Source organism: Nomia melanderi, chromosome 13 (assembly GCF_051020985.1).
Source record: "Nomia melanderi isolate GNS246 chromosome 13, iyNomMela1, whole genome shotgun sequence".
Taxonomy (NCBI): Eukaryota; Metazoa; Arthropoda; class Insecta; order Hymenoptera; family Halictidae; genus Nomia; species Nomia melanderi.
The window spans coordinates 3581807-3609375 of NC_135011.1; the positions used below are offsets into that span (position 1 = coordinate 3581807).

The 27569-nt window shown below is 38.9% G+C and overlaps 5 protein-coding genes across 11 annotated transcripts; 2 read left to right on the forward strand and 3 right to left on the reverse strand.

Annotated features, from left to right (window-relative positions):
• The first annotated feature begins 208 nt into the window (after positions 1–208).
• Positions 209–15617, forward strand: LOC116431637 (uncharacterized). 2 transcript variants are annotated; one of them, XM_031987384.2, is made up of 11 exons: positions 209–451; positions 8832–8951; positions 9064–9203; positions 9314–9443; positions 9599–9736; positions 9811–9987; positions 10067–11329; positions 11407–11555; positions 11898–12247; positions 12357–12620; positions 12732–15617. In XM_031987384.2, exons 2-11 carry the CDS (start codon positions 8835–8837, stop codon positions 14174–14176), a joined length of 4173 nt encoding a protein of 1390 aa, XP_031843244.1. In that variant the 5' UTR covers positions 209–451; positions 8832–8834; the 3' UTR covers positions 14177–15617. The 2 variants fall into 2 exon arrangements, with proteins under 2 accessions (XP_031843244.1, XP_031843245.1); XM_031987385.2 differs by having other exon boundaries at positions 11901–12247.
• Positions 1257–7309, reverse strand: LOC116431643 (pickpocket protein 28). Of its 2 annotated transcripts, none has more exons than XM_076373047.1 (13): positions 6941–7309; positions 6216–6503; positions 5527–5636; positions 5162–5305; positions 4586–4789; positions 4388–4508; positions 3920–4068; positions 3148–3349; positions 2569–2839; positions 2219–2342; positions 2036–2161; positions 1823–1914; positions 1257–1677 (listed from the first exon to the last, which is right to left on the reverse strand). In XM_076373047.1, the coding sequence occupies exons 2-13, from the start codon at positions 6453–6455 to the stop codon at positions 1493–1495; spliced, it is 1968 nt and encodes a 655-aa protein (XP_076229162.1). In that variant the 5' UTR covers positions 6456–6503; positions 6941–7309; the 3' UTR covers positions 1257–1492. The 2 variants fall into 2 exon arrangements, with proteins under 2 accessions (XP_076229162.1, XP_076229161.1); XM_076373046.1 differs by lacking the exon at positions 6941–7309 and adding an exon at positions 6879–6937.
• A 209-nt stretch (positions 15618–15826) lies between the features above and the next one.
• Positions 15827–22016, reverse strand: LOC116431642 (uncharacterized). 3 transcript variants are annotated; one of them, XM_076373066.1, is made up of 5 exons: positions 21888–21994; positions 21547–21744; positions 19394–19431; positions 17777–18028; positions 15827–16179 (listed from the first exon to the last, which is right to left on the reverse strand). In XM_076373066.1, exons 3-5 carry the CDS (start codon positions 19409–19411, stop codon positions 16075–16077), a joined length of 375 nt encoding a protein of 124 aa, XP_076229181.1. In that variant the 5' UTR covers positions 19412–19431; positions 21547–21744; positions 21888–21994; the 3' UTR covers positions 15827–16074. The 3 variants fall into 3 exon arrangements, with proteins under 3 accessions (XP_076229181.1, XP_031843258.1, XP_031843259.1); XM_031987398.2 differs by lacking the exon at positions 21547–21744 and having other exon boundaries at positions 15914–16179; positions 21888–22016; XM_031987399.2 differs by lacking the exons at positions 15827–16179; positions 21547–21744 and adding an exon at positions 16709–17198 and having other exon boundaries at positions 21888–22013.
• Positions 22017–22487: 471 nt separating this feature from the next.
• Positions 22488–25708, reverse strand: LOC116431638 (X-ray repair cross-complementing protein 5). 3 transcript variants are annotated; one of them, XM_031987386.2, is made up of 14 exons: positions 25513–25708; positions 25258–25329; positions 25042–25152; positions 24735–24949; positions 24537–24665; positions 24385–24463; positions 24171–24308; positions 23932–24088; positions 23672–23808; positions 23449–23592; positions 23217–23362; positions 22914–23156; positions 22699–22828; positions 22488–22634 (listed from the first exon to the last, which is right to left on the reverse strand). In XM_031987386.2, exons 2-14 carry the CDS (start codon positions 25276–25278, stop codon positions 22620–22622), a joined length of 1665 nt encoding a protein of 554 aa, XP_031843246.1. In that variant the 5' UTR covers positions 25279–25329; positions 25513–25708; the 3' UTR covers positions 22488–22619. The 3 variants fall into 3 exon arrangements, with proteins under 3 accessions (XP_031843246.1, XP_031843247.1, XP_031843248.1); XM_031987387.2 differs by lacking the exon at positions 25513–25708 and adding an exon at positions 25407–25495; XM_031987388.2 differs by lacking the exon at positions 25513–25708 and adding an exon at positions 25407–25485 and having other exon boundaries at positions 24735–24969.
• Slbp (Stem-loop binding protein) lies at positions 25666–27490 on the forward strand. The gene is made up of 4 exons (XM_076373062.1): positions 25666–25796; positions 25911–26392; positions 26478–27054; positions 27134–27490. The coding sequence occupies exons 3-4, from the start codon at positions 26516–26518 to the stop codon at positions 27270–27272; spliced, it is 678 nt and encodes a 225-aa protein (XP_076229177.1). The 5' UTR covers positions 25666–25796; positions 25911–26392; positions 26478–26515; the 3' UTR covers positions 27273–27490.
• Positions 27491–27569: the final 79 nt, after the last annotated feature.

Sequence of the window (27569 nt, forward strand, 5' to 3'; positions counted from 1 at the left end):
TTTCTATATTATAAATAACGTTAACAATAACGGTGACATTCAGCTAGATAAACGCGTGATAATGACAATACAATTCGCTCGGACCATTTAATATTATATTCTTTCCATTTTCGGTATTTCGCTCTATGAAATCCTGCGGCATTCAACGTGTTAGTTCGTTTTGATAGCGGCACGTTCGAATAAACGCGGGAAAGTCTCGCGCACGCGCAGACGAGCCGAGCGCCGTGAACTTGGTCGCGTGCGATAACGAATGAATATAGTCACACCCGTACCGTGCAGGAATAAACATGGCGTCGTGGAGAACTGTGAACCGTGTTTAGTTTCTGATTAGACGAATTTTTCTGTCTCGACGAATCCCCGGATTAGCGTCACGAGCCGCCGTCGCCTCCGGACGTTCCTGAGGATGCTACCTGATTATGGTTGACGTTCCGCCGAAAGCATCACGCCAAAGGTAAGTCAATTCGAGGCACGCACTATCCTTCAGACAGCACTACACTTGTGTTTTGGCAGGTTTAGATTCTGACATTCGATAAAGTAACAGTTAGATTACTCTAATGAATTTTAACGATGAATATCATCTCCCGCCGTTCGTTGGCGTACTCGCATGCTGCGTTTCACTGATAGATTCTGATTCTTCCTGATAGTACGCCGCGTTGTCTAGCTCGAAGTCTAGACTTCGGACCGCAATTGTACCGAAATGTTGATGAAACTATTTCACAAAGATTTACACGCCAGATGAAATATCACGATACCGCCGTAGAAATCGTGTATGATTGTTGTCATGAATTCGGAACCGTTCTACCCGTTGTTTGTAAATAACGCGTATTAACGAGTGCTCGTATGCTCGGCTATGACAGCATCGTAATAAATTACCTGGTCAGATAAGGTTGTTGAGATAAGTGTAAATTACAGTATGTAAGACATTAAAATTAAGGTAAGCAAATTTCAGGCGAGTACGATCGTGGAATCACGTAAGCTTACACGTGACGGATAAACCTGGAAAAATCGATTTAACGGTCCATGAATTTTGCGTTGAAAAATGTTCATCTCCGTATGCTGTTCGTGTGTTTGAACCAGAATATTTATTTGACACGTTATGTACCTCGGCTCAAAGCAGTGTAACGTGATCGCACACTGCTGCAACACACCTTATATACATCTTCGTGTAGTCCCCGTCAAAAGTTAGTCCACAGTTGCGATCCTTATTGACTTTCACTGTACAGCGTTGCGTTCGAATAACGGAAGAAATGTTGGAATTCGTTAAAAATTCTGTATATTTTCCTGCAGCGTGTGTGTATGTGTGTGTATGTGTGCGCCTGGCACAAATTTAATCGCTAGAAGATACTGACGACAAATACCAAATCTTCGATATAATTAAGTCGCGGGAAAAATGGTGACTAATTAAGGTGGTACTTCAATTTCATGTATCTAATTAACACCTCGCCGATGTTCAAGGATAATAACGACTTTCTGAGAAAGAGAAGTCAAGATGTCACTGCATGAACGGATAAACGACGTTTTTACTGGGATCCAATGGATGCACTTGGAGGGTGTTACGGTGGGCGTGACCGTTTCTAAATATTCGACACCAGATCCGCAGTGTCATAAAATAGACGACTTCCACCAGCGACATAAAACTGAAGCCCATAAACAGTCCCAACAGACCGCCGGTACTTGCTGAAAGAAACAGCCAAGTCTTTAGAGAGATATCTACATGGTATCGAGTGGGCGGAGCAAGGAAGACAGGGGGCGTGACCGACCGACCTAACAAGGGGCGGAGCAGTACTAACAACGAAGAGAGAAGATGTACTTATCAACTTACAGAGGAATTCAGTGAATCCGAACAGATCATTTTTCACGAACTTAGTGAACTGAGTCTCTACGAAGAATAAATGGACCACCGCCATGTTTTTGCTATGGGGAAAAAGCGAACGTTAGTCGTGATCGAATACAAATAATTCTAGATTAATACGTTATAGCTGCATAAAAATTATAGCTTTCTTTTCATTCTCACGAGAATCCCAAGAGACATTACGCGAAATACTCTCTATCCTTCTTCACGTAGATCTCATCGATGTTGAAAGAGGGCACTATCTTACTCTGCGATATCTCCACGTTATAATTGATCTCGAAGCAGCCTGGGTAGCAGTTACAGCTCTGCCTACAAGTATCTGTTGGCGACAATGTTTCAAGAAATACGAATAACTACTGTACTCACGTTTCGGAGGCGTTTATGGAAATCGTACTGCCATCGTCATCGTAAAATTGCCTCTCCATTGCTCGACGGGCCGTCGTCGCGCACTGATCGTCTTTTTTCTCGCAGATCGGTGTGTTCAAGGACTCTGAATATAAAGACTTCAATAATTATACACAAAAGGAGGAACGAAACAATATGTAACACAACAATCGCAACGGGAGGATCTTCGGTGGAACTACCGAAGCTCCGCCCCTTTTGTCTCCACTACATCAAAACCACGCCTTTGGGCGTTTCTACGGTCTGTGCGAAAGACTTTCTGGAACTGATACAAGCAGAAAACGAGCATGACGGTTTTTCACAACGAAGATTACTTGGCATGTAATATTGCACGCATTGGCAGATCTTCTGCGTGAAATTCGCCTCGCACTCCAGGATGCAGTTCCTCTGCGTGTAGGTCCTATAGTAGAGCAGCTTTCTCTCCGACGTGAAGAAGCACTTCCTCTTCTTCTGGGGAACGTTGATTATCGTCTTCATGGCGGTCGATATCTGGGGCGTCACGAGTATCCTAGTCTCCTCACCTGGGGTTATCGCGAACGCGTATTCGGCTATCTTCGGTGTCTCCACCGGGTTATGCAGAAGCATCTAAAATTCATCTTTCTTACTGTTCGCTGCTTTTCTAACCCACAGTTTTAACACTTTGCACTCGAGAGGTGACTGTCGTTCGCCATTCGATTCGATATACCAGAATTATAAAGCCTTGCACAATATTCAACTCCGTATAGTCCACAAACATGTGAAATATAGAAACAGTAACTTTGTTTCTTAACTTATATATATTTCTACTCAAAGACTTCCGAGCGCAAAGGGTTAATTCCCCTAGATTTTGTATTTCTGGCAGTTCTTTTCTCAAAGATTCTTTCGAAGGTGGTTCGGTTAAGAACTACATGTACCTTGAAACCCACGCTAGCGGTGGAGGAACAATAATATTCAGCGATGTCCGCGTCCAAGACCAAAGTCAAACCATAGTACTGTCCGGCACCGTACGGCCTCCAAGGTATAGATTCTGCTAGCACGCTATCGTCGTAACCAGTTTCGGGATTCCAGTCGATGCTATTGTACGGGTACGTGTTGTTCAGTAGGGACAAATCCTCTCTGGAACGGTGAGGGGCTACTAGAAACTTTCCAACAAAGTTCGCTTCCAGCTTGAGCGTGCACTCTAGGCGAAAGTTACTTCCGCCGAAGCCGTAGTTTGAAACGAGTTGGAGGATGATGTTAATTGAACATTCAGTCTACGATTCACTGAATTATTTCTTCCGAACGGGAAACAGAGGTCAATATTAATTATTCTAATATTATAACGTTTCATTTGTCATACTTTGCGCGATGAAATTAGATAGAACACTTTGTACAGTCGGATTAGAAAGTACCTATCAGTCTACAGTTTAGCCACACCCACTCTCCCACCGTTTCTTTCGCTTATCTAGACTCCGCCCCTTATTTGTACCCAATGACAAATGAAATGTTACAATATTAATTCTAATATATACTTTACTTTGCCTGATGAAATTAGGTAGAACACTTTGTACAGCCTGATTAGAAAGTACCTATCAGTCTACAGTTTAGCCACACCCACCCTCCCGCCGTTTCTTTATCTAGACTCCGCCCCTTATTTCTACCCAATGAAAACGACTATTATAGTTTTCAAAAGGTTAACAGACTCACGGTTTATAAAACAGGTACTTCTTATGAACGGAATTGAAGTTACAACACAATCCCTCGTCGGTCATGGTGGGATTGAATATCTTCTCGCAATCAGTCATATTCCCGCGCCATTCGCAGCGGTGCAGCATTTCTGCGCAGGATTGTGACACCTGTCGATTACAAATAACAAGAAACTCTCGGTTCGTTGGTACGTGAACGTATTAAAAATCCATCTGCCGTTGAACTACCGTGAATTATAAGCTGAAATGTTTATTCCAATAAAAGCGATGAAATGATTCCTGCCGGTCGGTCTATGTACCGTGAAGCTAGAAGCGGCGAGAATCATTTGTACGCTGCAATTTAATAATACCTTCCGCGCGTATAAACTGTAATATCATATCCTTACACGGGGATCAGGCGCAGGTAACAAGTACATTACGTTATCGCGATAATCTACCGCAATGAAAGGGTATTTAATACGTTACATACGTTGATCGTAAACTGAAGCATGTTATTCCACGTTATTGAGGTCTCATCAAGATCGTACGCGGTGAGGTTCACCTCGGTGCTGCACTTGTCTTCCAATAACAGCTTCTTCCGGCTATCCTTCCTGACACGCATTACAGGTTTTATTATTTTTTTTTTTTAAATAATACACCGTCCGCGCGGTTGATCGATAAATTTTACCCGGCGAGTATTAGTTCCGCCATGCTCTTCTTCGCGTTGTTCATGTTGCAAACGGTCACCGAGGGAAAAGGGAACTCGTTTAGAGATATGGGCTCCGGGCTTAAGGAAATGATGATCGGCGTGGTGACCCATTTTTTATACAGGAACCATATGTAATACGAGGCGGTCATCACCGCGAGCGTAAACGATATCATCCAGAATACTCTGAACAAAAGAAAATACATAAAGTTCAATTTTCAACGCGTTAAGCGCCGTGTTAGCCACTAATGAGTGACGCTTCTAGAAAACAATCGTAACGTACAAAATAGCGTGAAATGAGGATGTTTAATAATGTAACTAAGTTGATAATAGTGTAGTGCAAACGTTGCAACGCCAAATAGTTAATAATTGTTCCCGCTTTTCGTTGCTACAAAAGAAAAACCTCTTCGGTGTCGCTTAACGTGTTAGATCTTACAACGGGAATGAATTTTTATCTGATGTTCTATTAATCCCATAGGAATTCTACTTCTCCTATTTTATTCCTAAGTGATCGGACAGCTGGAATAAAGTTGTAACTGTATTTTCATCGGTAATCACCTTTCAGCGATCGTCAGATTCGAGTCGCCGACGTAACGCAATCCGTGGAGGCTCGAGTTGTTGCAGTACTGTTTCAGAGCGTTCTTAATTTCAATTTTCTTCAGGCACTGTCGCACACGCTCGTTTTTCCTAATTTGCAGGCATCTGTAACCGTTGAACTTGCTCTTACCAGGTACACGAAACATTACTCTTACCAGCTAGGAATCACCGTATCTAGAGCGTAACGAAACTTTCGTGTTCACAACAAAAATTAACCGTTGATTATGTACGCTTCGTTACGCCCTACATACGCGTCGAGTGTCGCCGAAATTGAAATCTCCGGCTTGGAAAATGTTCCTCGCGAAAGATCAAGAAAATGGAATTACTTCATTTTATCATTATTCCGGTCGTTCTGTTGCGTCGCTGAAACATCCCCCTTCAGCAATCCGTTCTTGTACCTCGATCTCAGCGTCGTGTCCCTTGACCGGTACATGGTCTTCGAAGAAAATGAAATTCATCGTATTTTTTTCATCGAGAGGTGACTCTCAGTCACGATTTGATTTGATATAATAAATTACAAAGGTACATATAATATTGACCCTTCGCGGACGAAGGTCCTTTGAAATATAGAAAATCGTCAGTAGAAACTAAATTATACATCGATTGCTTAAATAATTGGAAAAAGAAAACTACGTACTGATCTCCAGCTGTCTTAGTAATTAAATCAGTCGTTTGTCTTAGTGTTGCAAATATGAACATCTGATCTCGGCAAAATATCGACATTCGTCCGCGAAGGGTTAAGTTTCGTATACTGCATCAGTATGTAAAATATTTCTATAAAATATCTTTGTTTCTTAATTTACGTATGTTCTCTTATTAATTCATTTCAAATAGCGTCGAATGTTTCTAGTGAAAAGCTTCCGAGTGCAAAGGGTTGATATTACTAATTTTCTCTATTGAAGTTTGAACGAAAGTTTGCAGTTGACAAATCTTCGAGTGCAACCGGTTAAAAATTGAGTATCTCGAGCTTGAACGACGCGAACCAAGATAGAATTTGTTGATAGGATCTACTTACCTTGACGGACGCTGGCCGCACTTTAAAATTCTCCCGCGGTGCGAACCCCTCCAGCCTTTGGGGCGGTTTGTAAGGGTTCTGCAGGTGCACCGTGTTGATCGAGTACGGTACGTTCGGGTCCTGGCTCCTCAGGTAGTTCAGCGCTGTTCTGTCGGTGGTTTTCTGGGAATCAGCGGCCGCGGTTGTCTCGTTCTGCTGGTTCTGGTTCGCGTAATCTCGATAATACAACTTGATCGGCATCGCTCCCGCCTCTGTTGACTCGACACAGATGCACCGAGTCGGAGACACCTGAACAGGGGCACCTCTGTGATCGACTTTCTCAATAAAGACTCACTGGTTTATCAGGCGCGAGTTTTTTTAAAATGATCAATTCCTAATTCCTTCTTTTAGAATTACTGCAAAGGTACATACACTTTAAGAAATCATTAGAAAAGCTGATTTAGTATAACTGAAGTATAAACTAATTGAAATCTTAACGAACTCTTGTAGTTTTCATAAAACAACTTCGAAAAGATAGTTGCTCGGTTTTAATGAAAATTGCAATTGGATCATAAAAATCCTATGCCACTTCTCTGCTCGATTTCTTTGTACAATGACACTAACGATAACCGATGTCTTTGAATCTTTATTTACTTGTAATATTTAATAAAATATGTTTAATACTTTGCGATCCGTGAGCTGGAGAAGTCTTACAAGAATTATCATCCTGTGCCACCCCAACTCACCCCTAGCACCTCTCTCTTATTATCCGTAGAACTGAGATCGAAGGTTACCAATCTCTTCGACAACCCACTATTTCTCACGCACAGCCAACCAGTCAGAATCCTTCTTGCAACCGAACGTATTATCTGCTAGATAATATACGAGAATTTCCGATGATCTTTTAGGGTAGGTAGTCTGAGGGTACCTCCCACCAGGCTTTGTTTGATGAGAAAATATTATCGCGCAATTAGGGCGACTGGAAAGTGTGCCGACCCTTGTAAACCATCGGTGACCGATGGCTGTCAACCGACTGGGGGTTAACAACAACATGAACATCCTTTTAACGTTCGCCGGGTCCTCGCGCTGCAACGCGCCCTCTCTTCCTCGGCCTGCGTGCGTGCTCGCGATGACACAGATAATTACTGGCTGCTGCTTTTCATCGTTCCCCCTCCATTCCCTCAGAGATCATCCTGCCCGCTCAACCGGAAGCTATAGATTACTGATTAAATTGCTCGCCTGCAGTCCCTTGAGAAAAAGTTACGACTACCTCATGGTTCTTAACATTTTTTGGAGTAATAGCAGTACTGGAAGACAAAAAGGTAATTCAACGATAATTTTCTTCATTCCAGCATTGAGACATTCGCGATCGAGAAATTCTCTTCTAATACTACTGGCGAAGATGAAGAGAATCTTAATTGAGGCAAATTTCTAGCGATGAAACGACGATTGAAATGTTTCGAAACGAGGAGCTGCTTGAAGCAGCTGCAAATGGGAAAGAGCAGAATCAAACATTTTGAGAGTATACTCGAGGACGCGAATTCGCGTCAACGGTCGTGAACGTATTAACAAGATATGCTATCGGGAACAATGGAAAACGAAGTGTCCTTTAGCGTGAACGGTTCAGCGAAACGGAGAGGGTGGATCGTGGGCGTCGCTGAAAATTGATAACGGAGATGCTTCCAGGTGACCTTGACTCGTTAATAGATCCCATGCGATGAAGGAAAGGTGCAAGGTCGACCGAGCAGCGTACACACCGTTTAAATTGTCAATTCCATGTACAGCTTGGCTTTAGCGATACACGACGGCGATAAAGGTGCTTCCAAGTGCATCGACGATCAGTCGGCAAACACGACAATTAGAATGTTAACTATTACGCGTGACTGTTCCGCGAAAACGTGTCGTGACCGCGTCGAATTGTTCAATCTTTAACACCGTTGCATGGCAAACAAGTGTCTCTTATCGATGTTCGATGCGTCCACAATGCTGAATGCTGTACGAGAAGCGTAGAAAATTTCGACTTTAAAGAATTACGTTGGACTGTAATTTTGTGTGAATGTAACTGTTACGCCACAGAATACCTTTGATTAATTATTTAGCGAAGAGTTGTTTATTTGGTCTCGACGCCATGACTTTTAAGGAATCAGAAATGTATTCGGCGATTAACGTTCACCTTTGCACGCGTTTCACCGTGCCTCTAAGCATTCGTTCGACCTTGGGGATTAATATTAGAAAAGACAAACACCGGGAACGACGGAGAAATTAATAAAATGCGATGTAATTGTTAAATTGGAAGCAATTTGTATGTTTGAGCTGGCCGCGGAAGGCTCGGTGACTTGAACGCTGCGTTAACAACGGCGCGACTTCACTAGGTCATTATTGTTTGTTTTATGTTAATAGCGGCACAAGAGATGACAATGATTGCACACCGCGAAGGAAAACAATTTTTCAAACTGCACTCGATTCTATCTAATTGATGATAGATTCACGTGTTTGAATTACATTGATCTGTTCTTGGAAATATTCTTGAAGGACTTCGACTGTGTAGTTCGTTAAATGAAAAAAGAATGAAAGAAAAAATGAATATGAGGAAGTATGGGAATAAGAAACTTTTACTCACACGAGTTTTCTTTGCAGAAAATGATGAAGAAAAATAAGAAACGAAAGCTGGAAAGGGAGAAGCAGCTGATGATCAACTGGAAGCAAGAGAATATTTTCCCTGGCAGGTTGAAATATGAAATGGAATCTATGTGGGAGGTAAATATATTTGTTATTAATTAATGTGCACTGTTTGTTGCATTGTAAATTTTTCGTACAGAAAATCCTGTAAGATTTTTATATAATTATTTGTATGGTGTTTGTGTTTTAGATCCCACAGATATTTCATTTTCTTCACTTAGCAAGGGAAGCTTTGAACATACCTCATTTGTCTATGTATGAAATGGAACGGATGTTGTTAATACCGAGAGCTTCGAAACAGTTGGCGAACATTATGACTTCTCTGCTAAGGTAAAAGAATACATAGAATGTTTAAGTTTGTAAAATAAAAAGCAGTTATATTTGATTAAAGTCGATAGTGGCTATCACGATTTTAAAGATTGCATTTGATCTAATTTCAGCTCCCCTGTTACCAAAGCGAAGTTGAGGAAAATACCGCCCATGCCATACGAGTTCTGGACAAACATTCTAGCCTACAAAATGAAAACTTGGTTCAAAGTGTACGAAGGGAAACACAGGGATGCGGTGAAGGTAGTCACTTGACCGGTTGAACAATTAACACTGTAAAATCTCATCTGTGAATTCTATTGCATCAACTGCGAATCAAAAACTTTCTCGCCGAATAAAATACCTTTATGCATAGACCGTGCATGACAATGATAAAAAATGTGATCAAAGATTTTTAGGTTCTAGAAACCATCGGCGTTGAACCAGAGTTCTGGAATGTTTTCCCAGATGCTCCTCTATTGAACGGCAAGGACTTCGAAGAGTTGAGTTTCAGACAGAAAGTCTGGCTTTTGAAAACAGTCTGTGATACGGTCATGGTATGATAGAGATTGTTCGTATCGTCTGTTAAAAGTGAAAGTCTTTTCGACTTCATGGAATTACGTTGTTTCAGCATACTCGGAAAACTGTGCAAGAAGAAATAGCTAAACAACCGTGGAAGGATCAGTTTGAAACATTTCTAGGCACTGATCGTTACGGAGCAAAATATATTTATTTTCCGCAGTTCCTTAAAACAGATCTGAGAGTTTACAGGCATTGTTTGGATAATAAAATCTTGTCCACAATTAAAGTATTAGTCGTTACAAATAATTTACATGATCCCATTACTGTGTTTTATACTTCCATACTTATACGATTGCTTTTTTCAGCCTGTCAAGGCAGAAGCGAAACCACATCCAGACAGCAAACCAACGAAACAGGCGGAGTCAACGTGGAAAAAAGTTAAACAGAGAAAACGGAAACGGTGGAGTAACGGTTTACCTCCTAAAGCTAGGAAGAAGGTAAACAAGTGCGACGAGAAGAATCTAAACGATTGCAAGTGTATTAGTGATAGTACGGCAGACTCTTTGATAAACGAGGACACAAATCTGAGTAGTACAAGCACCTGTAGTAATAATAACAATAGTAATAGTAATAATAATAACATTAATTTAGACATAATAAATGGGAAAAGGTCGAGAAGTTTGTCGAAGTGTTCGGAAATGAGCGTGGAGTCCGATAGAACGCACTGTAAAAATGTAAAGTCAACGAGTGGTTACGATACGAGTAGTTCCGTTGGGACCGTTTCCGACGAGAAGTCACCTCAAAAAATGTTCAAAGGATTCTCAAGTAGTAGTAAGGATAATTGTAACATAGAAATTATTAGTAATATGTTCAGTGATTTGAAGTCTGATGTAATCGAAAGCAAAGTGGACATGCCTGACGGGTCTGCGTCTTCCCAAGGAAATTTAGAGATAAACTCGACGAGGCAATATTTAGAAACTATTAATGAGCTCGTAGACAAATGCGAATCCGTGGATAATTTAACCAGTGTATCGAAGACGGACGATGAGAAGTTAAATGAAATGATCAACGCGAAATGTTTGAAGATGGAGGACAATAGTTCCAACAGTTTTCAAATATCGACCACATTGAAATCTGACGATGAGAAATTGAACGATACCAAGAGCAATCTAAGCATGGCACACGAGGATCACAGAAGTTTTGTAACGGAGAACGATACGAAAGAGATTATCAAGCAAAATGGGCAGCTTATAGAAGAACAGAAACTAAATAGTTTGGATCGCGAGAGTAAGACGTCAAAGTTATCGGTGAAACTTAGTAAACTCGAGGATGATAATACAGAATCAGATGAAGATACGGATTTCTCTTTGAGCGAATTGAGAAGCAGATTGCAGAAAGAAGCAATGGAGGAGAACTTTCCTATGGACAAGGAAAGTGAGGTTGGATACAATCTTAGAAATGCAAAAAATGTAAACACGGATGTTTGGAAACAGGAAACGGAGAATTTCAATGAGATGTTATCAGAACTTAGCGTTTCAAATTTTCAACTGATAGCTGACAGTGTGAGCTCGTTCAGAGACCTCATATCTACGTTTTCGGGGAAACCTAACGCTCAAAACCCTGGTGATGTATGTATTTAATAATCATTGTCTGTAATTCCTACGTCTATTACAATAATTGTTGTATATTACCGAAATTTTTCTAGAACAAGTCTGTGCATGCTTCTGAAGCGAAGCTCGTTAAAAAGATGACAGAATTGCTTTCCTCTCTGGAGGAAATGGAATCAGCTTTGCACGATTCAATGAAGAAGGCTAGAAGCAAACTCCACAAAGAATGGACGAACTTTAACGAAGGGTACATTCATAATTATTTGTACAAAAGCGCATGACATACTAATATCAGAACCATATAATTCAGTTTACCATATTGTTCCATTACAACAAATTTAATTTGGGAATAATGGATTTCGAACTAATAATATACACGATTGTTGCTACAAACATATTAATAGTATCTCTGCTAACAGCATCACTTATATATATCACACATTCCCGAATTAACGTTCACCCTACCTGAAACCTCTTAAAATTGCTACAATCTGTTTCTGACAAACACAGTGGAACTAAACCACATTTTTTCAGTAACATTCATTTCTTTGTCGAGCGTGTATGGCAGACATACTGCTGTGTGTTGTAGCAGTGTGGAGGATCAGGACTCATCTGGGGAGGGTCTCGGCTCTAATTGGTGGGTTCTTGGATCGCAGGGCTGTCCGTTGCCAACACCCGGAGAAGCAACATTACAAACGTTACCGCAGTCTACCTTATCCCCAACTGGTTCCAACGTCGCTTCTACTGCAAACAAGGACTACCAAGAAGAGCGCGCCAACTCCGCAGAACCCAGTAAAACCGACCAACAGGAAGACAAAGAACGACAGGACAAAAGCTCTGAAAACGAAGCGCAAAGATGTGAATTCGAAAATGGCGACGACAATAATCAAGGGAGTACAGCAACTGGAGAAGAAAAAGAAGATCCCACTGAAGAAGAAGGTATAGATCACTGGAATGACAATTTAAAATTTACAATTTCAGATCTCAGAGTACTGTTAAGCGTTATTGCTCTAATTCCCTGTGCTGTCTTCTTAACCTATCAACTCAGAACAACAAAATCGAAGAGTGTTGCGGGCCCGCGGCATCTCCTCATACACAGAACAGCTCTACTCAGACGATGAGATCGAGGAGAAGGAGCTGGATGAATGGGCCGATGTTGAGGCAGTTTACGCAGCTCCCAGCGCACAGGTCGGTGCACCCACTGCATACTTTGCTCCGAAAATCAAACAGCCTGACGACAGGAACAACGAGGAGGACTCAGACCAAGATTGGATACTACCGAGCTCTCGCAAAAGGAAAAATAAACGTCCATGTGAGTAACTAAATACAATTAAACCGGAGACACAATGGCTTAAAGACATGCCCCTTAAATAAACTTGATGATTCAACCTAAATAACAGAAGTATCACTTATCTTTTTACAGCTGCCAATCGGAGATTAAAGTCATTCCAGCAGAAGTTACAGAGTATCAAAGTCAACGAGCTACAGGAAGCTGCGGAGTCGACAGTGGCTACTTCCTCAAACTCACCTACCGACAAGGATCAACCTAAAGTTAAAGAAATTCAGGTATCCAAACCAAAGAAGCTAGAAGAGCCGTGTCCTTTTGCTGCGAACAGTTCCACAGAGAATGCTGAGGATATGGTGGAGAATGATCCTAAAGAAACAGTGCCTTCCACGGAACCAGTCTGCAAAGTTGAGAATATTGAAAGCGTGCATTCGGAGTTGGACATCAAAGATGAGGGCCCAATCTATGATTACCCGCCAAACCATTCTGCTAATAGTTATGCCGCGAATCTCAATCCAAATTACGTGATGGTCAAAGCTGACCCTAACCCTATGAACTATTATGTAATGCCGTCAAGCATGGTACCGCCAAGTGCTATAATGCAGCCTGGTAGCCCTATAGTGTCTAACATCGTACCACCTATACCACAAGGCTATTACATGCAGGGTGGTCAGAATTACATAATTCAACATCCGCAACCCGGTTTTGTTCCTGCCCAAACGTTTCAGCCTCAAGGGCCTCAAATGTTGGCACCCCAGCAATTTGTAACTCAGCCAGGTTACGTGCCATACATGGTAACAGCAACGCAACCACAGCGTGGGTATTTAACAAGTGATCCTCAGCTTTTAAATCAAGGAATACCTCAAAATCCTACAAACGCGATGCCCCCTAATCAATCTCTACCGACTAGATCACCCCATATTAGATATCAAGGGTCGAGACAAGCATATCCACATCCCAATGGCGCGGTTATCAGAAGTAGCATGCCTATCAGAGGGAATTTACCGCGGGGCGGTTACTCTAGAAGAAAGATCGTTCAACAACAACAGCAACAACAGCAGCAGCAGCAGCAACAACAGCAACAACAACAACAACAACAACAACAGCAGCAGCAACAACGCGATACGCCAATTAAGGCACAGAAATTAAGAAAACCCATTGCTCCTGCAGAGAGCATCGGCCAGAAGACTACTTCTTTAATTGTCCTTAGTGATAGCGACGATGAGATTGAAATGATCATCACCGAGAAAACGGGTACTGAGGCTGAAACAACGAGGACAAAGGCGACATTGCGTAAAACTCCGATTCAGAAGAAGTCTACCGTTACCTCAGAAGTCGCAGTAACTAAGCCAAAGAGTGCCATTTCTCCGCAAATAATGCAGCGTATGAGCCAAGGAGGCATCTCGATAACGCCTGTGAAACCCGCGCAACCAGTTCAGAATACAAACACTCAATTGGTGGTGGTTGTCAACGAAACTGGAAGCCATTATGCCTTAGCACTGCCCAACGGAAGCAAGCTCATACTGACCCCTGAACAAGTGGCGCAGATAAGAGCTTCGAACGGCGGAAAACTGATTTTGTAAAGCACGATTCAATTTAATCGAAACGAGAACGCGATTGAAGAAAAGAATTCTCACGAACGACAATGCCAGTACTTTGTTAAATGAAGTGGATAAAATTGATACGGCGCGATCTCTTTCCCACTTACGAATACACCTTTAAAGCCGATGTTCCTACTGTTTTATAACAGAATGTAATGCCCATGTGCCCTCTTACGCATGGTGTCTCGGTTCGTACAGAACGTTCAAGTACAAGATGTTATTGAAATATCTTTTATTACATTTTGATGATTACCGCACTGTTGGACGAACACGTACCGTGATTATTTCAAATTATCCTTTTATGATTTGAAGATATCATTGGAAGTAAATGTCTACTACCTTATGTACTTCAAGAGTATATAGCACACATTTGATTTTATTAAATCGTGTCTGAAGATGTACGAAACGTTTACGTTTGCACTTGAAAAGTTATAAAATGATTATAGTGATACCCTGAGACCTGTGATGCCTATATCAATTTTTATATATTTTTGTTATATCAAGTCAAAGCAATATTGGTACGCTAAGCTGTACGAATGTAATGGAAATTCTAATGGAGCACCGATTACTTTCAGTGTAAGAGCAAATGTGATATACTTGTAATTCGTGAACATCATTTTCTAAGATACAAGTATCTTATTTTACATAATTTCAAATGATATGACAAGCGTTTGCTTGTCCATCGGTCGTCTATAAATTAATAAATTGAATTTTTATTGTACAAAAGAGAACTTGTGTTAACAGTAACAGTGGCTTTCTTTGTACTCTTCGTAGAGTACATGGTAAATGTTAATTTATGTGTTGTCCAGCTTCGAATGACATCGCAAGTATTAATATTAAATTAGTATGCATTTCTTAGACCAGTGATAGTAATGTAAATAAGTTATTCACATAGAATAATGTGTAAAATTAATGCTTGTGATCTAAGAACCTGAAAATATTATAAAATTTAATATTAAAACCATTATCGAAATGCACTATACATTTTACTACTTAAAAATTTTGTAATATGGCTCATTAAAAGTTGTGAAATATGTGGAATATTATACTTTTAAATTTATCTTAATAATGTTAACTTCCATACACACATCATTAAAGACAATGATATAAATATACAATTAACTATTTTCATTAATTGTCAAAGTTAAATTATTATTAATTATAATTTTTATATATAATTTATTATTTGATGATTCCGTTGTTAATGTAAATTGTTGATTTTATTCTGTATTTAACTGTATGAGTTCTCATAAGGTGTAGATGAATACTTCCTACACTACATTAAATACAACGTAAATTTATAAAAAATCTTTGTACCATCAAAAAATGAAATTAACTACGAAAATATTGTCTGGAACAGATTATGTGTATATATATATAAAATTCTTTAATATATTGTACATATTATATACGCAATTTATTTATTCACATATATTACTTTATTTCTTTACAATGCCTTATGCTTATGTTACAAATATATTACAAAACATATGTTCAAATACCTTTATACATTTCATAATGAATAGGAACGTTAAATATTTTACTAAAAATGAGTATACCCTTTTAAATGTAAATTACAAGAGAAGAAAATATATATATATATATATATGACCAACATCAGACTTTTAGAGCATTAGCAAGGAACTAAAATTATTTACAAGAATATTAACAGCGCGTCAAGTGACATTACCACGATCGTTACCAATTGGAAGTGTTTAGAATGCAATAAAAGTTGATATCATTTAACTGGCAGATTAATTACAATAAAAGCTTGCAACGAATGAAGAATTTAATCTACGAATTCGTGTAACTCCGTGAAATCAATTCAGAAAACATCTGCAAGAAATATTTATGAAGAATTTTCCTGAACGATTTAGACTTTAAATTTGATTTTTGTCTTTCTGTATATTTTTGTCAAAAGATAAAAATCTCGACAGGCGTGCCCCATTATATGGCGTGTCACTTCCTGGTGGATGCAGCCTCATCTAAAACAAAAACACAGTTTTGAAATCATCGTGTACTTCAAAATGAACAAAAATAAAAGCGAGAAACGTTGGAAAGATATACAGAACTATCATAGATTCTTTACTGCTCAAACATTATGTAAAATACTACCTACCGCAATAAGCATATTTTTGATGCAGTCGACAGGTGCAGTTCATAATCGAAGGTCGTAAACAGACTAATACTATGTTTGTCTTACTTTTGCATTCTCTCCCTTCGTTTTCGAGTTGTTTATTTAGCGTTAAAAAATCAGGTCGAACAAACAACGAGTGCATTTGAATAAGTAAATGGAATAATCGTAGAACTTTATTACAGTTACAACTTATTCTTAACTTCTCGAGTAACCAACTGAAGCTCAGAAAACAATCAACTGGGATTCACTTATTTGTATAATGCAAAGTTAGTGTGCAAAATGTCAGAATGTCAGAGGTTTGCATAATTGGTTTCTGGCTCGGTGAAAGCAGCTTCTTGAAGCCATTTCTGGGGGGATTACTGATTAATCTACCCAACTCCAATATGGTTAGTTTTATTAATGTTACTGTCAAAAATACAAATCATCCATTAAGCCTGGAAACTACAAAGCACCTTAGCACTTGATCCTCGGTATGCTCTGAATCTCTCAATAATAAAAATACAAATTTCCAAGTTGACTCGACGAGAACTATTTCAAATCCTGTTCAATGAATGAAAACGAAAAGAAAACTATCGGAACGCTAAACGGAACACTTTGCGCTAACTACGTATTCAATAATCAGAAACTCTTCCAAAGGTATCCGACCGTCCAGCCGAAGTGGCATCGAAAGGGATGGCGGTCTCGATTTAAAAGTAAAGTGCATTATAATTATGGGACTGCAGGATTCAAGCTTGAGCATTAGCGTAGGGCTTAATGGCGCGTTGCAAAATTGCAAACGTAGTTCGGCCGTGCAGCACCGATTCTCATCTATTTCTTGACGAAGTCGTCCGCAGTTTTCTCATCCCCTTCCACGTTTCTGAATCGCTTCTGCAAGAAAAAACAAACCGACACCAATTCGTTACACGTGATGAACACAGCGTTACGATGATCGGATGATGCGTGCATCTTGGGCAAAGTTCACTTTCGCTCAGCTTATTCTTATCGAGTGTTCTCGCGAGGCTCACTTGGAACTGAACAATATTCTCCAAATATATCGCATCGAAAGCACGCTATTTATAACGTTTCTATCGACTGGAAATTCCAAGTGGACCCCTCATGCTCGTCGAGCGTACTCGCGAGGCTCACTTGGAACCGAACAATATTTTCCAGATATATCGCATCGAAAACACGCTGTTCGTAACATTCGTATCGACGGAAATTCCAAGTGGACCCCCGACTCATGAATGTTTAATCGCGTTAACGGGAAACGCGTGAAATGATGCTGAAGCGCAGAAGCTCCCTTCGGTAATCTTATCAGGAGGTAATCTATGATCTATCTATCCTCCCACAGGTTCTTCTGGTTCGGTCTAAACCCGTTAGGTACCCCGTGTCGATGCCGTATTCGGCGTGGAATTTCGTTCGTTCGTTCGTTCGTTCGGGGCCCAATGACTTCATCGGTGACTCACCATGATTCTGTATTTTTCTTTGCAAGCGTACTCGGTCTCGTCCACGTCGTTGTAGCAGTCGCTCTTATAATCGACGGGTATCGGTTTGCCCTCGAACTGGCAAAGTTTGGACAACGGTTTCGCGTTAACGATCATCTTCTTGAAGCCCGTCGGCTTCTGTTGCGGACAGTAGAACACGTCTGGCGTGTTCTTGTCGAAAACGATGCTCTTACGCATCATGTCGCCGGCCTCCGTCGTCGCGACGAAGAGCATCTGATGAAAGAAACCACGGATTGAAACCGTCCCGATGGGAACTGTTCGAAACTGTTATGCATCGGCTCTGACTGGCACGGTTGTGGTGAACCGAAATAAAGTCACAGGTAGATTTAATATAAAGGAACCAAATAATTCGACAGATGTATCTAGAATCATTACTATAATTAACGTTTCACATGTCGACTTCTACTGTAGAGAACTAATACTTGGGTTTCCTTGATTATCTGTTAATTGATTTCCGAATGTTCTTTCGGAGGAACTATTTAAAATATTATTTCTTTTTAACCCTTTGCACTCGAGAGGCGACTCTCGGTCAACGCTTGATTTGAATGTTTACTATGTTGAATGAAACTTTGAATGCACTCAAACGATGATCATTCGAACACGTTTCTATATTCTAAATAGTGCTGCCTAACGCATTCAGCTAGACGAACGTGCGATAATGCAATTCAATCAAATGATTCAATACTTGATTACTTCCGTTTCATGCATTTTGCTCTATAAATAAAATAGTTGCTTAATTTATCTGTGAATTATCATTGAATTAGTTTCAAACAATGTCTATATCTCGTGAGAAAATGTTCCAGTGAGAAATCTCCAGTGAAAAACTTTCGAGTGTAAATGGTTAATTATCTGATTATTAGGTGTACCGGTTCTGAGGTATATCAGTTTCGGTTCCGGTTCTCCGGAATCGTAAAAATTCAATTATCATCAACTTGTATACATGGTTTATCTATATCGGTTTCGGCTCTGTATCGTTCCAAAAAACCGAAACCGATATAAATAAATTATGTATACAAGTTGATAATTGAATTTTGACAATTTTGAATGTATCTAATAAAAGTTCTAACTCCATTTCGGTTCTCCACAACAGTTTTCAACCTCTGAAAGTGGTGGCTCTGATCAAGGAAAAGCACGCGGTAAACCCATCGATCGAATTACTTCCGATCACGAATGAAGAATCGATAGAGAAACGCAGAGAACACGACACAAGGTGCAAATAATTTTCCTCTGTAAACAAGGATACGATAAATCCTGCGTAAACGGGCAGAAGTGGCGAGTGTTACGCGCGACTCTCGATGATTCATGCGTCGTTAACTCAACTTTTCATTCGTGAAAGGATTCGTATTCCAACGGCGACCGCCGGTTCGCGTGTTTTCCGCAGGAAACGCGATTTTCAGTCGGTCCCCGGGACGAACAGAAAAAAAATCGGGTGGCCAAGAGAGCGAAAGAATTCCGATCGCCGCTTGTTCGCCGCCGAGTCGGGACAGATTTCTCCTGCTCGGTGATTTCAATGCGCGCACGTGCGTCTTCCGGGAGCGTGAAAAGTAGGAAGTTCACGGCTGATTTGCGGGGACTTACGGCGAGCATGGCCACCATACAGCAGACGTACGCGGTCCCTGAAAGCAGAACGATAAATCGGTGTCAGCCGGGTAAAAGTGTTTCATACGTAGGAAAAAAGGGAGCAAAAAGGAAAACACGTTTCATTCGTGACGTCGGTGGATTACGCAACGAGCCCCTCGCGTGTAATACACTCTCGGTCGTTAAACGAACGCGAACCGCGAAAACTGGGCCGTCTGGAAAGGGAGTCAATGCCGATCAAACGACAGGCAATCCCTTTTCCGCCGAGTCATTATTACTGTGTCATACTGATAGCCACTAAGTTAATCGAAGTTCGCGAGAGCAATGAATCCGTCAATAAAATTAAAGAAACCGTAACGGACGGCAGTTACACTGGCGGATTGTGTAACGATCCTTTTTTTGTTACCTGCGATCAGCGCGTCAGGTTCAATCGACACAGAGACACATATTTTCAGAAATACGTTCAAACTGATTTTCTCCTTTTTAGAATCGTCTGACACTGGAACTACCGGAGAGGTCGAAATGATTCTGATTCCTTTTTACAATCGTTACGAAGATAACATAATCCTCGGAGAAATGACTTGACTTCGCGAAACTGAATTGCAGATCAGAAATTTCAATGGTACCGACGGAGTTTCTATGGAACAATTACGAAAAGTCAAGTAGACATTGATTTCGCGAAGCTGAATTGTAGATCAGAAATTTCAATGGTACTGACGGAGTTTCTATGGAGCAATTACGAAAAGTCAATTTGACGTTCGGTAGTTGTAGTGTTAAGATCGTTTGACTGCCACGGTCACTGCTGGAGCTTTCAAATGGCAAGAAAGTGATTATCACTCAAGATAATTGATTTCGAATAGAAATTTTCCCTAACGTAAATAACTAGTTTATATCAAAGAATAATTCTTGCTTTGTATCTGCTATAGAAAGTGACACGCAAAAAGCTTTTTCGTGGCAGTGAACGCGCGAAAGTTCGTTCGATCGATTTACGTCAGTTCTGTTGTCACGAATTTTGAATTCCGAAAGTTTGATTGGAAGCGACGCAAGCAGGCCAAGAACGGATTAATAATCAACGAACGAATGGAAACGAGCTGAGAAACAGCCGCAGGATCGGTTCCCTTGAACTGATCTTCGATTTTATCTAGCAGCGAGTGGGAGGATACAGTCAGACAGACATTATTTTTATCCGTCTGATCTAGCATCGCTCCCAAGCACCGCTCCACTACGACTTTTGCAAGGACAACGGGCTCGCCGCGGTTCCGCGTGGTGCGTTTGATCGGGCTGCTCCTGTTTCAAGTATTATACAGATAATGCTGAACTGATACCCTTCTGACATTTCAGTTCACCGTACACGACATTTGCATAAACGCCGGTCGTTTCATTGACAGCGGTGTACGCTTCGCGGATCGAAACAAAGCTTGCGATTAAAAAAGAACTTAGGTTCGCGACGAACGTCACTCCGATTCGCGCGTTAATCGGATGCAATTAAATAAATTGTATTCAAGTGGAATTTTAAACCGTCGTAAAAATGCAATCTTATTTCTCCCTCGAACCAGAAATTTCTTTCGGAGATAGGTCGAATAGCTAAAACACATTTGCATGCTTCATCAATAATTCATGAGAACGAGCAACCTATGGGCAATGTTAATGCAAAGCACAGTTTCTTCTTCCTTCATCAAGATGCTCTTGCATTTTCTTCTAGGTCAACGTTTAACGAGGCGTGAAAGCAGGAGTATCGCGAAAGCAATCGCTGACTCACGGGTTTTCTCCAAATTTTGAATTTCACGCGTGCCTCGCGTTCCCCGATCCTAACCGAGCCGAGCCAACAACGCGATTCGCGGATGCAACGAGCATATCGCAACGTGACATTTCTCCCCTAACATTTTCCTGACATTTAAGGCATCGTTCCCTAAACAGCGAAACAGAAGCTGCCATCGGATCGCCGTCGAGTCCGAACGAAATTGCAAAACGATCCGCGAGTTTCATTTTTGTAATTCGAAACACAGAGCCGCCTTCTCGAAGCGTCAAACTCGGAAGTAATCACAGAATCAGAGGCAATAACAGCGAAACCAATTTCGCGTCGTTCAACTGATACACCAATTATTTAGTTTACCATTCCTCTTGTTAGTGTTCCGTAGCGTTAAAAGGATTACCAATTCCATTCTACTCCCAGCGTGATACAAAGCGACGTAGAATCATTGAGAAATCCCGCCGAACGGATCAATTCTTTTTAATATCGGACACGTCGACCCGGAATCGCTAAGAGCGTTCTGTGCTATTGTTATGTCAGTAGAAAAGCGTCAGCGGTTAAGACCAAACGTTCAGCCCGCAGCGTGTCTCATCCCGCATACCTAAACGGAGACGCAAAATATTAATGTTGTGGATTTCACTTTCGATGGCCGGCTCGAATCCATACCGCGCGATACGCTGCCCGGCGACGAATGAGGGATCCGTGCATTTTAGTTCGCTCGTTCAACTTTCGCGGAAAACTTACCCATGCTGGTGAACGCTGGTCGCACGGGTATGAACACCTGTTGATCCACACGAGACGGCGTCTCTTCGTCGACTGAGATTGCGGCGGATCCCGCACCTCGGAGGTCTTGAAAGTGAGTGCCGTTATATTCTACAGGATGCACCAAAAGCAGTAGACTAACAGTATCGGCAATCAAGAGAGTCAGTCGTTACCTCTGCACTTCGCTGGATTCGTAGAACAATGTATGAAAATATTGCAAAAAGGCTGTGATGGTTTTTTGTTTTTTTTTCAATGTTTTTTCTATAGGATTCGAGCAACCGAGAATTTTTGTGAATTCTATTAAATAAATAGAAATTGTTATTGTGATCAATTGTTCTAGGCCATGTGAATTAAGTTTTTATGTCTTATAAGAATTTTTAAGAAACGTTCTAAACGTGTTTCCCTCGGTATTCTGGATACACAGGAATTTTGGACGGTGATGACGAATGGAGTGGGTGGAATCGTGGGTAGACACTTCGTCCTTTCCATATTAAGTCCGCAGAGTGTCATCAACTTGTGGGAATCACCTCAAGGATCGCTTTTCTTCTGTTATTATATTTTTATTTTGTCATCTCTTCTGTACATGTTTCTTAGCATAATACCTTGCAAATGGATATAAAAATATATTACTCGTTTCTTAAAAGGAATGTAAGGTACCATTTTACATAAAACCTCTTCGTGCAACTACGTTGGTAAAGTAGTTGTAAATGTTCATTAAAAATTGGCCGCCTGAAATAGTAATATCAGATAATCAAGTATCTACAGAAAAATTTACTCTTATTTGTCATATTACCAATTCGTCCAGATCAACATCTACGGGGTCCATAGGCATTTCTATTTCCATATCATCATCGAATTTATCTTCTGCTTTAGCAGACTCTTTATCGACATTCTGGATATCACCTGTCGTCGTGGATTCACCGCTGTATCAAAAATATTTTTACTGCTTACTTATGTAAATACATGTAATCGTGTTAATACGTAAACAGTCTTATTATAATTTCATACTTTTCCTTCTTGGGATCTATGCTTTCCAATCGGAATAATTCTGCTATCCTTTGGAGATGACGCTCGCTACTTTCTTTTATCGATGGAACTTCGAAAATATCTTTTAGATAATCTTCCATGGGTGGCAACGGTTCACCCGGATGAAGCGCTCGATGGGATAGCATGTGCCATGTGTGCTGTATCGCGGGGTCAGGCACACAACCCTCTTTAAAATGCTGACGTCCATCTATTTCTTGGCTATCTCTACGTAAGAATACATAAAATGTGTATATTGTCATGCTTAATAACTCTATTCGTGCTTACTCTGGATCAGGCAATAACAAAGAATCCAATAGATTATCTATGGCTTCGTGTTGTTCACTCGTCAACTCTTTTGCAACATGCTTAAGGGATTTTACCTCCATCACTCTTCTGTCTTCTGCAAATGGTAAAGATATTTCTACCAGACACTGTAATCGAATGTAAAGAATATGCTTGATTATGTTTTATGCGCACACATTTAAGAAAGTAATTTAAGAAAATATTTTGACGATACCCATGGTTCACCAGGAACATTGATACAGGGAAATAATCCTACGATTGCTGGTGCACTGTCGTTGCTATAAACTTTTCTTACAATGGCGACTAACTTCAAATTGTGCATCGCTTGGACTAAACTGTAAAACGGCCTGACCGCATTCTGAAAAATTAACGACGTACGTGTATATTATTAAATTTCCCCTGGGTTTTCAATTAGATCTGAAATGATGAAACCATACTTCATTTCGACTCGAAGGTAATATAATGGCTGTATCACCGTGCCAATATTCTAAATCGACGTTATTTCCGCTTGTAAAGCTATGAATCTTGTAGCTTTTTGGTCCAGATTTGTAACTCAGAGAATCTTCTAGCTTTTCTGCGTTTATATAGAATACTTATGTATGTAATTACTATTATATTATATTATTAATATATAATAAGTACACGTGCGTGCGTGCCTGTGTGTAAATTAATGATAAAAAAAAATTAAACGATATACTTTCAATTGGAATAACTTCTTCCCCGTATTGATATCCTGCTATAATTTCGTCCTTATCATAGTTAACTCTCTGCCTATCCAAGTGCTCTACCACTGGTGTAACTTCCTTGTCCTCCGTGGCTGTTACCCATGACAGAGATTTTTTAGTTTCAGTTGCCTGTTACATGTTACACCATGTTATTAAAATAATTATATGATATTGTGCATATGAATTCATTAAACTTGAAATTTATTCTTACTTTAATATAACGAACAACTGGTATTTGTATGTCAATTAATTCCATGGTAACATACCAAGGCATTCCTTTCTCTGGTATATCGCTATAAAATTTCATATCTGACACAGCATTGTCAAATGTTATGTGTTTACCTTTAATCTGTTTAATACTGATTAATTTAATAATGTCTCTTTTCAAAATGTATTTTGAAAGTAGGTACTATGGTAGAATTTACCTGCTTATGTAAGTCCTTAAGGAACTTTTCACTAACTTTAAGAGAACTTTCTGGCTCATCATGTAAAGACTTCTCTCCTCTAAAAAATAAAAATACAAAATGATATTATACATGGCATGATCTACATGAATTATGATTCATATTTTTTATACATTGTGAGCAACTCAATCCCGTGAGAATGCAATTCCTTTGCAATTTCATGTACTTCAAATTGAGAAATAATGTCTAATTCTTCATTGAAATCAGACATAATAATTACTTTTCTCAAACAAGCATCAACACTGGAATAAAGCATAAATAACAATCAAATGTAACACATGTGATGAAACAAAATATTTTTTGAAGCTTACGCATTGTCCTGTACATATTTTATTGTAGCAAAAAGTGCTTCCACCCAATTGGTACAATGTTTTGTAGCCTGCAGCTGCATAATTTTTTCTATTGAGTTCCAATTTGGTACTTGAAAATTTATATACTCTTCCACGTGTTCTATATTTAAGTTATTTTTTGTAACAGGAGAACCCATTACTATGACTGCAACTTCATCTTCTGGTCGCAGAAAAATCTATAATGTTGGAGAAATAGCTATATTTTTTAATAAAAATAATAATCCTTATTATTTTTACTTTCCCAACTTAATTTGTGCTAATTCTATACCTTTTTATTAATAATTCTCGTAGCAATGTATTTTGTTTTCTCAAACAATGCCAGATTATTTTGTTTCCCAGGACATGTTATTCCTATATTCATTAACAACACCAATGTTTCCTGGAAATATAATACAGAATATAAATATCTTCCTCATTAACATTGAAATACACAAAATTTTTCTTGATTCTCGATTTAATAAAAATGAAGAAAATAAAATATAACCTTCGGTAATTTCGGTGGCATTTTGTTCAGATTCAAGTGAAATCTGTTACACTAGAAGTATATTCCAAAATCCTGAAAAAATTTATAATTACAGTTATATGCATAATAAAACTTTGAAGCTGTGTAACAGTTGATAAAATTGTAATTACAAAAAGAAACAAACGCATATTTATTAATCTATAAAGCGTAAATAATTTGTTAAGGAATTAATCCATTTGAAAATCCAAAGAAAAGAATGAGAAAAAATAAACTTACTCCTAGATTTTAGAGACGTTTTACGTTCCCTTCAAATATATTGAGTTTGAAAACAGTGCATACAAAATTACAAATTTAACGATTAGAAGATAGCAGCATAGTTTTATTTAAATGCACAGTATTTCATTTAGATACAAAGAAAATGACTTGTACAGTTGTTATGTTAACAGTACTTATATATATATATATTTTACGTGATCCAAGATAAAAATGAAGTTTTTAACACGAATAAAATATGGTGCAAAAACGAAGAATCTAAATTCAAACTGTAGAATCCAATGAATGCGAGTAAAATTAATTTATTTGTCTAAAAAATTCAAAATACGTTTAATCATTAATGCTTTGCAATTATAAATAAGAACTTATACTCGTTAATTATAATTTCTTTTTGAATCTAGAATCCTAAATATTGAAGATTGACGATTACCATCCCTATTAAAAGCAGCGCAAATTCATAGTGACTTCTAAACTATAAATTTTAGACTTAAATATTTACAAATATTTATGTTTTTTACATTAACGATTAAAATGTCAATTAATATTCTGTATTTTATTTGTATCTCATTTGTCCATGGGAGTTTGAGTTCACTTCTCAAAAAAGTTCCCGCAGATTTCTTGAAAGCCGAGCTTAACGAACGTGATTTCAAGAATCATGGGATTAACAGGCTGTCGGAAAAGGCGCGCAGCATAGAATTTATAACACTTGTAACATTACGAGTGTTTTGTACAAACTTTTAAAGGAAGTGCAATCATTTAAAAGATACCGAAAAAAGGAATACGTTAATAATATTTTATACGTACCATAAAAACTAATGGCTAACAATTTTTCGTTATGTTTTAATTCATAAGTTGTTCTCTTAACTTAGGTTATTTCTACTAGGTAAAGTATTGTTTACTTCTCGTTTTATTATAAGTACTTAAGAAAATTTACGTATGTTGTATTCCAATTTACTTTTTATTCGCAGTTTGTACTGAAAATAATATTTTCCACAATCCAATTAACATGGAGACAGTTGTAAAGAAATCTTGGGTAGAACTAACAGATGAAGATGATGCATTGCTTAACGAAGCTATTTGCATGAGTTCAAATGAGCTTGGCAAAATGTTAGAGTCCAATAAAGAAAGCACAATTGCTCAAAGTTCTTTAAAAACACAATTGTTTGAAGATACGGTTAACGTTACTAATAGTCAAAAACACAAAATTGACAGTTCGAATGAATACATCAATGAGAGGACAAAACGCCAAAAGAATCTCTCAAATCATTTAACTAACATAAAGTATGAAAATAATGTAAAAAATAAACCAGAAGACTTACATTGTTTACGCAAAAGACCCAGAGAAAACCATATACACAATGAAGATACAAAAGTTTTTCGAAGTAGACGGTATAGTGATTCCAGTTCGACCACAAATTCTTCTGATAGTAGTAAAAAACGTGTAGAATATGAAACAGATCCACAAGTATTGACACGTAGACAAAAGGAAATAGATTATGGGAAAAATACTATTGGATATGATAGATATATTCAGGCTGTGCCTAAGTAAGAATTTTATAAGTGTCAATACTATTAAAAAAATATTGTGAGAAATTTATCTGTATTAATTATATGCTTCTTTTAGAGAGAAACGTACGAGGGAACATCCGAGGACACCTCCAAAGTATATTAAATATAGTAGAAGAGGATGGGATGGTATGATGAGACTATGGAGGAAACAACTTCATCAGTGGGATCCTCCTCAAGATAGTAATACTGATTGAAAGAAAATTACATTTAAACTTTATTTTGTTACACGAACATGTAATTTTGTATTGTTAAGTGTGATTTGATGTATCTTTGCATACAAGTATTAAGATTAATGTAGTGGAAATTTTGATTCATTATACATATTTGTATGCACTAAAGAAATGTTATAATGTAAATTAAGGAATGTATATTATATATGAATTATAAGACATTCTTAATTTTAAAGTTCTTATCAAGCGAATCGTTTAATTTATATACAAGTTCATGTAACCATAAAAAAACTGATAAGCATGAAGGCACTCAAAAGAAAA

Coding starts and splice junctions, on each gene's coding strand:
- Slbp (XM_076373062.1), top strand. CDS start 26,516: ATGGAGACAGTTGTAAAGAAATCTTGGGTAGAACTAACAGATGAAGAT. Junction 27,055..27,133: donor TATATTCAGGCTGTGCCTAA/GTAAGAATTTTA, acceptor TGCTTCTTTTAG/AGAGAAACGTACGAGGGAAC.
- LOC116431637 (XM_031987384.2), top strand. CDS start 8,835: ATGATGAAGAAAAATAAGAAACGAAAGCTGGAAAGGGAGAAGCAGCTG. Junction 9,988..10,066: donor AAATCTTGTCCACAATTAAA/GTATTAGTCGTT, acceptor TGCTTTTTTCAG/CCTGTCAAGGCAGAAGCGAA. Junction 12,248..12,356: donor AGATCCCACTGAAGAAGAAG/GTATAGATCACT, acceptor CTATCAACTCAG/AACAACAAAATCGAAGAGTG.
- LOC116431642 (XM_031987398.2), bottom strand. Junction 18,029..19,393: donor GTATGGTGGCCATGCTCGCC/GTAAGTCCCCGC, acceptor TTCTTTCATCAG/ATGCTCTTCGTCGCGACGAC. Junction 16,180..17,776: donor AAGAAAAATACAGAATCATG/GTGAGTCACCGA, acceptor TTTTTGTTTTAG/ATGAGGCTGCATCCACCAGG.
- LOC116431643 (XM_076373046.1), bottom strand. CDS start 6,920: ATGATAATTCTTGTAAGACTTCTCCAGCTCACGGATCGCAAA. Junction 5,637..6,215: donor TGCGGCCAGCGTCCGTCAAG/GTAAGTAGATCC, acceptor TTTTCTTCGAAG/ACCATGTACCGGTCAAGGGA. Junction 2,343..2,568: donor CGTGCAATATTACATGCCAA/GTAATCTTCGTT, acceptor CTTTATATTCAG/AGTCCTTGAACACACCGATC.
- LOC116431638 (XM_031987386.2), bottom strand. CDS start 25,278: ATGCCACCGAAATTACCGAAG. Junction 24,464..24,536: donor GGGATTGAGTTGCTCACAAT/GTATAAAAAATA, acceptor TTTATTTTTTAG/AGGAGAGAAGTCTTTACATG. Junction 24,309..24,384: donor TTAAGGACTTACATAAGCAG/GTAAATTCTACC, acceptor AGTATTAAACAG/ATTAAAGGTAAACACATAAC.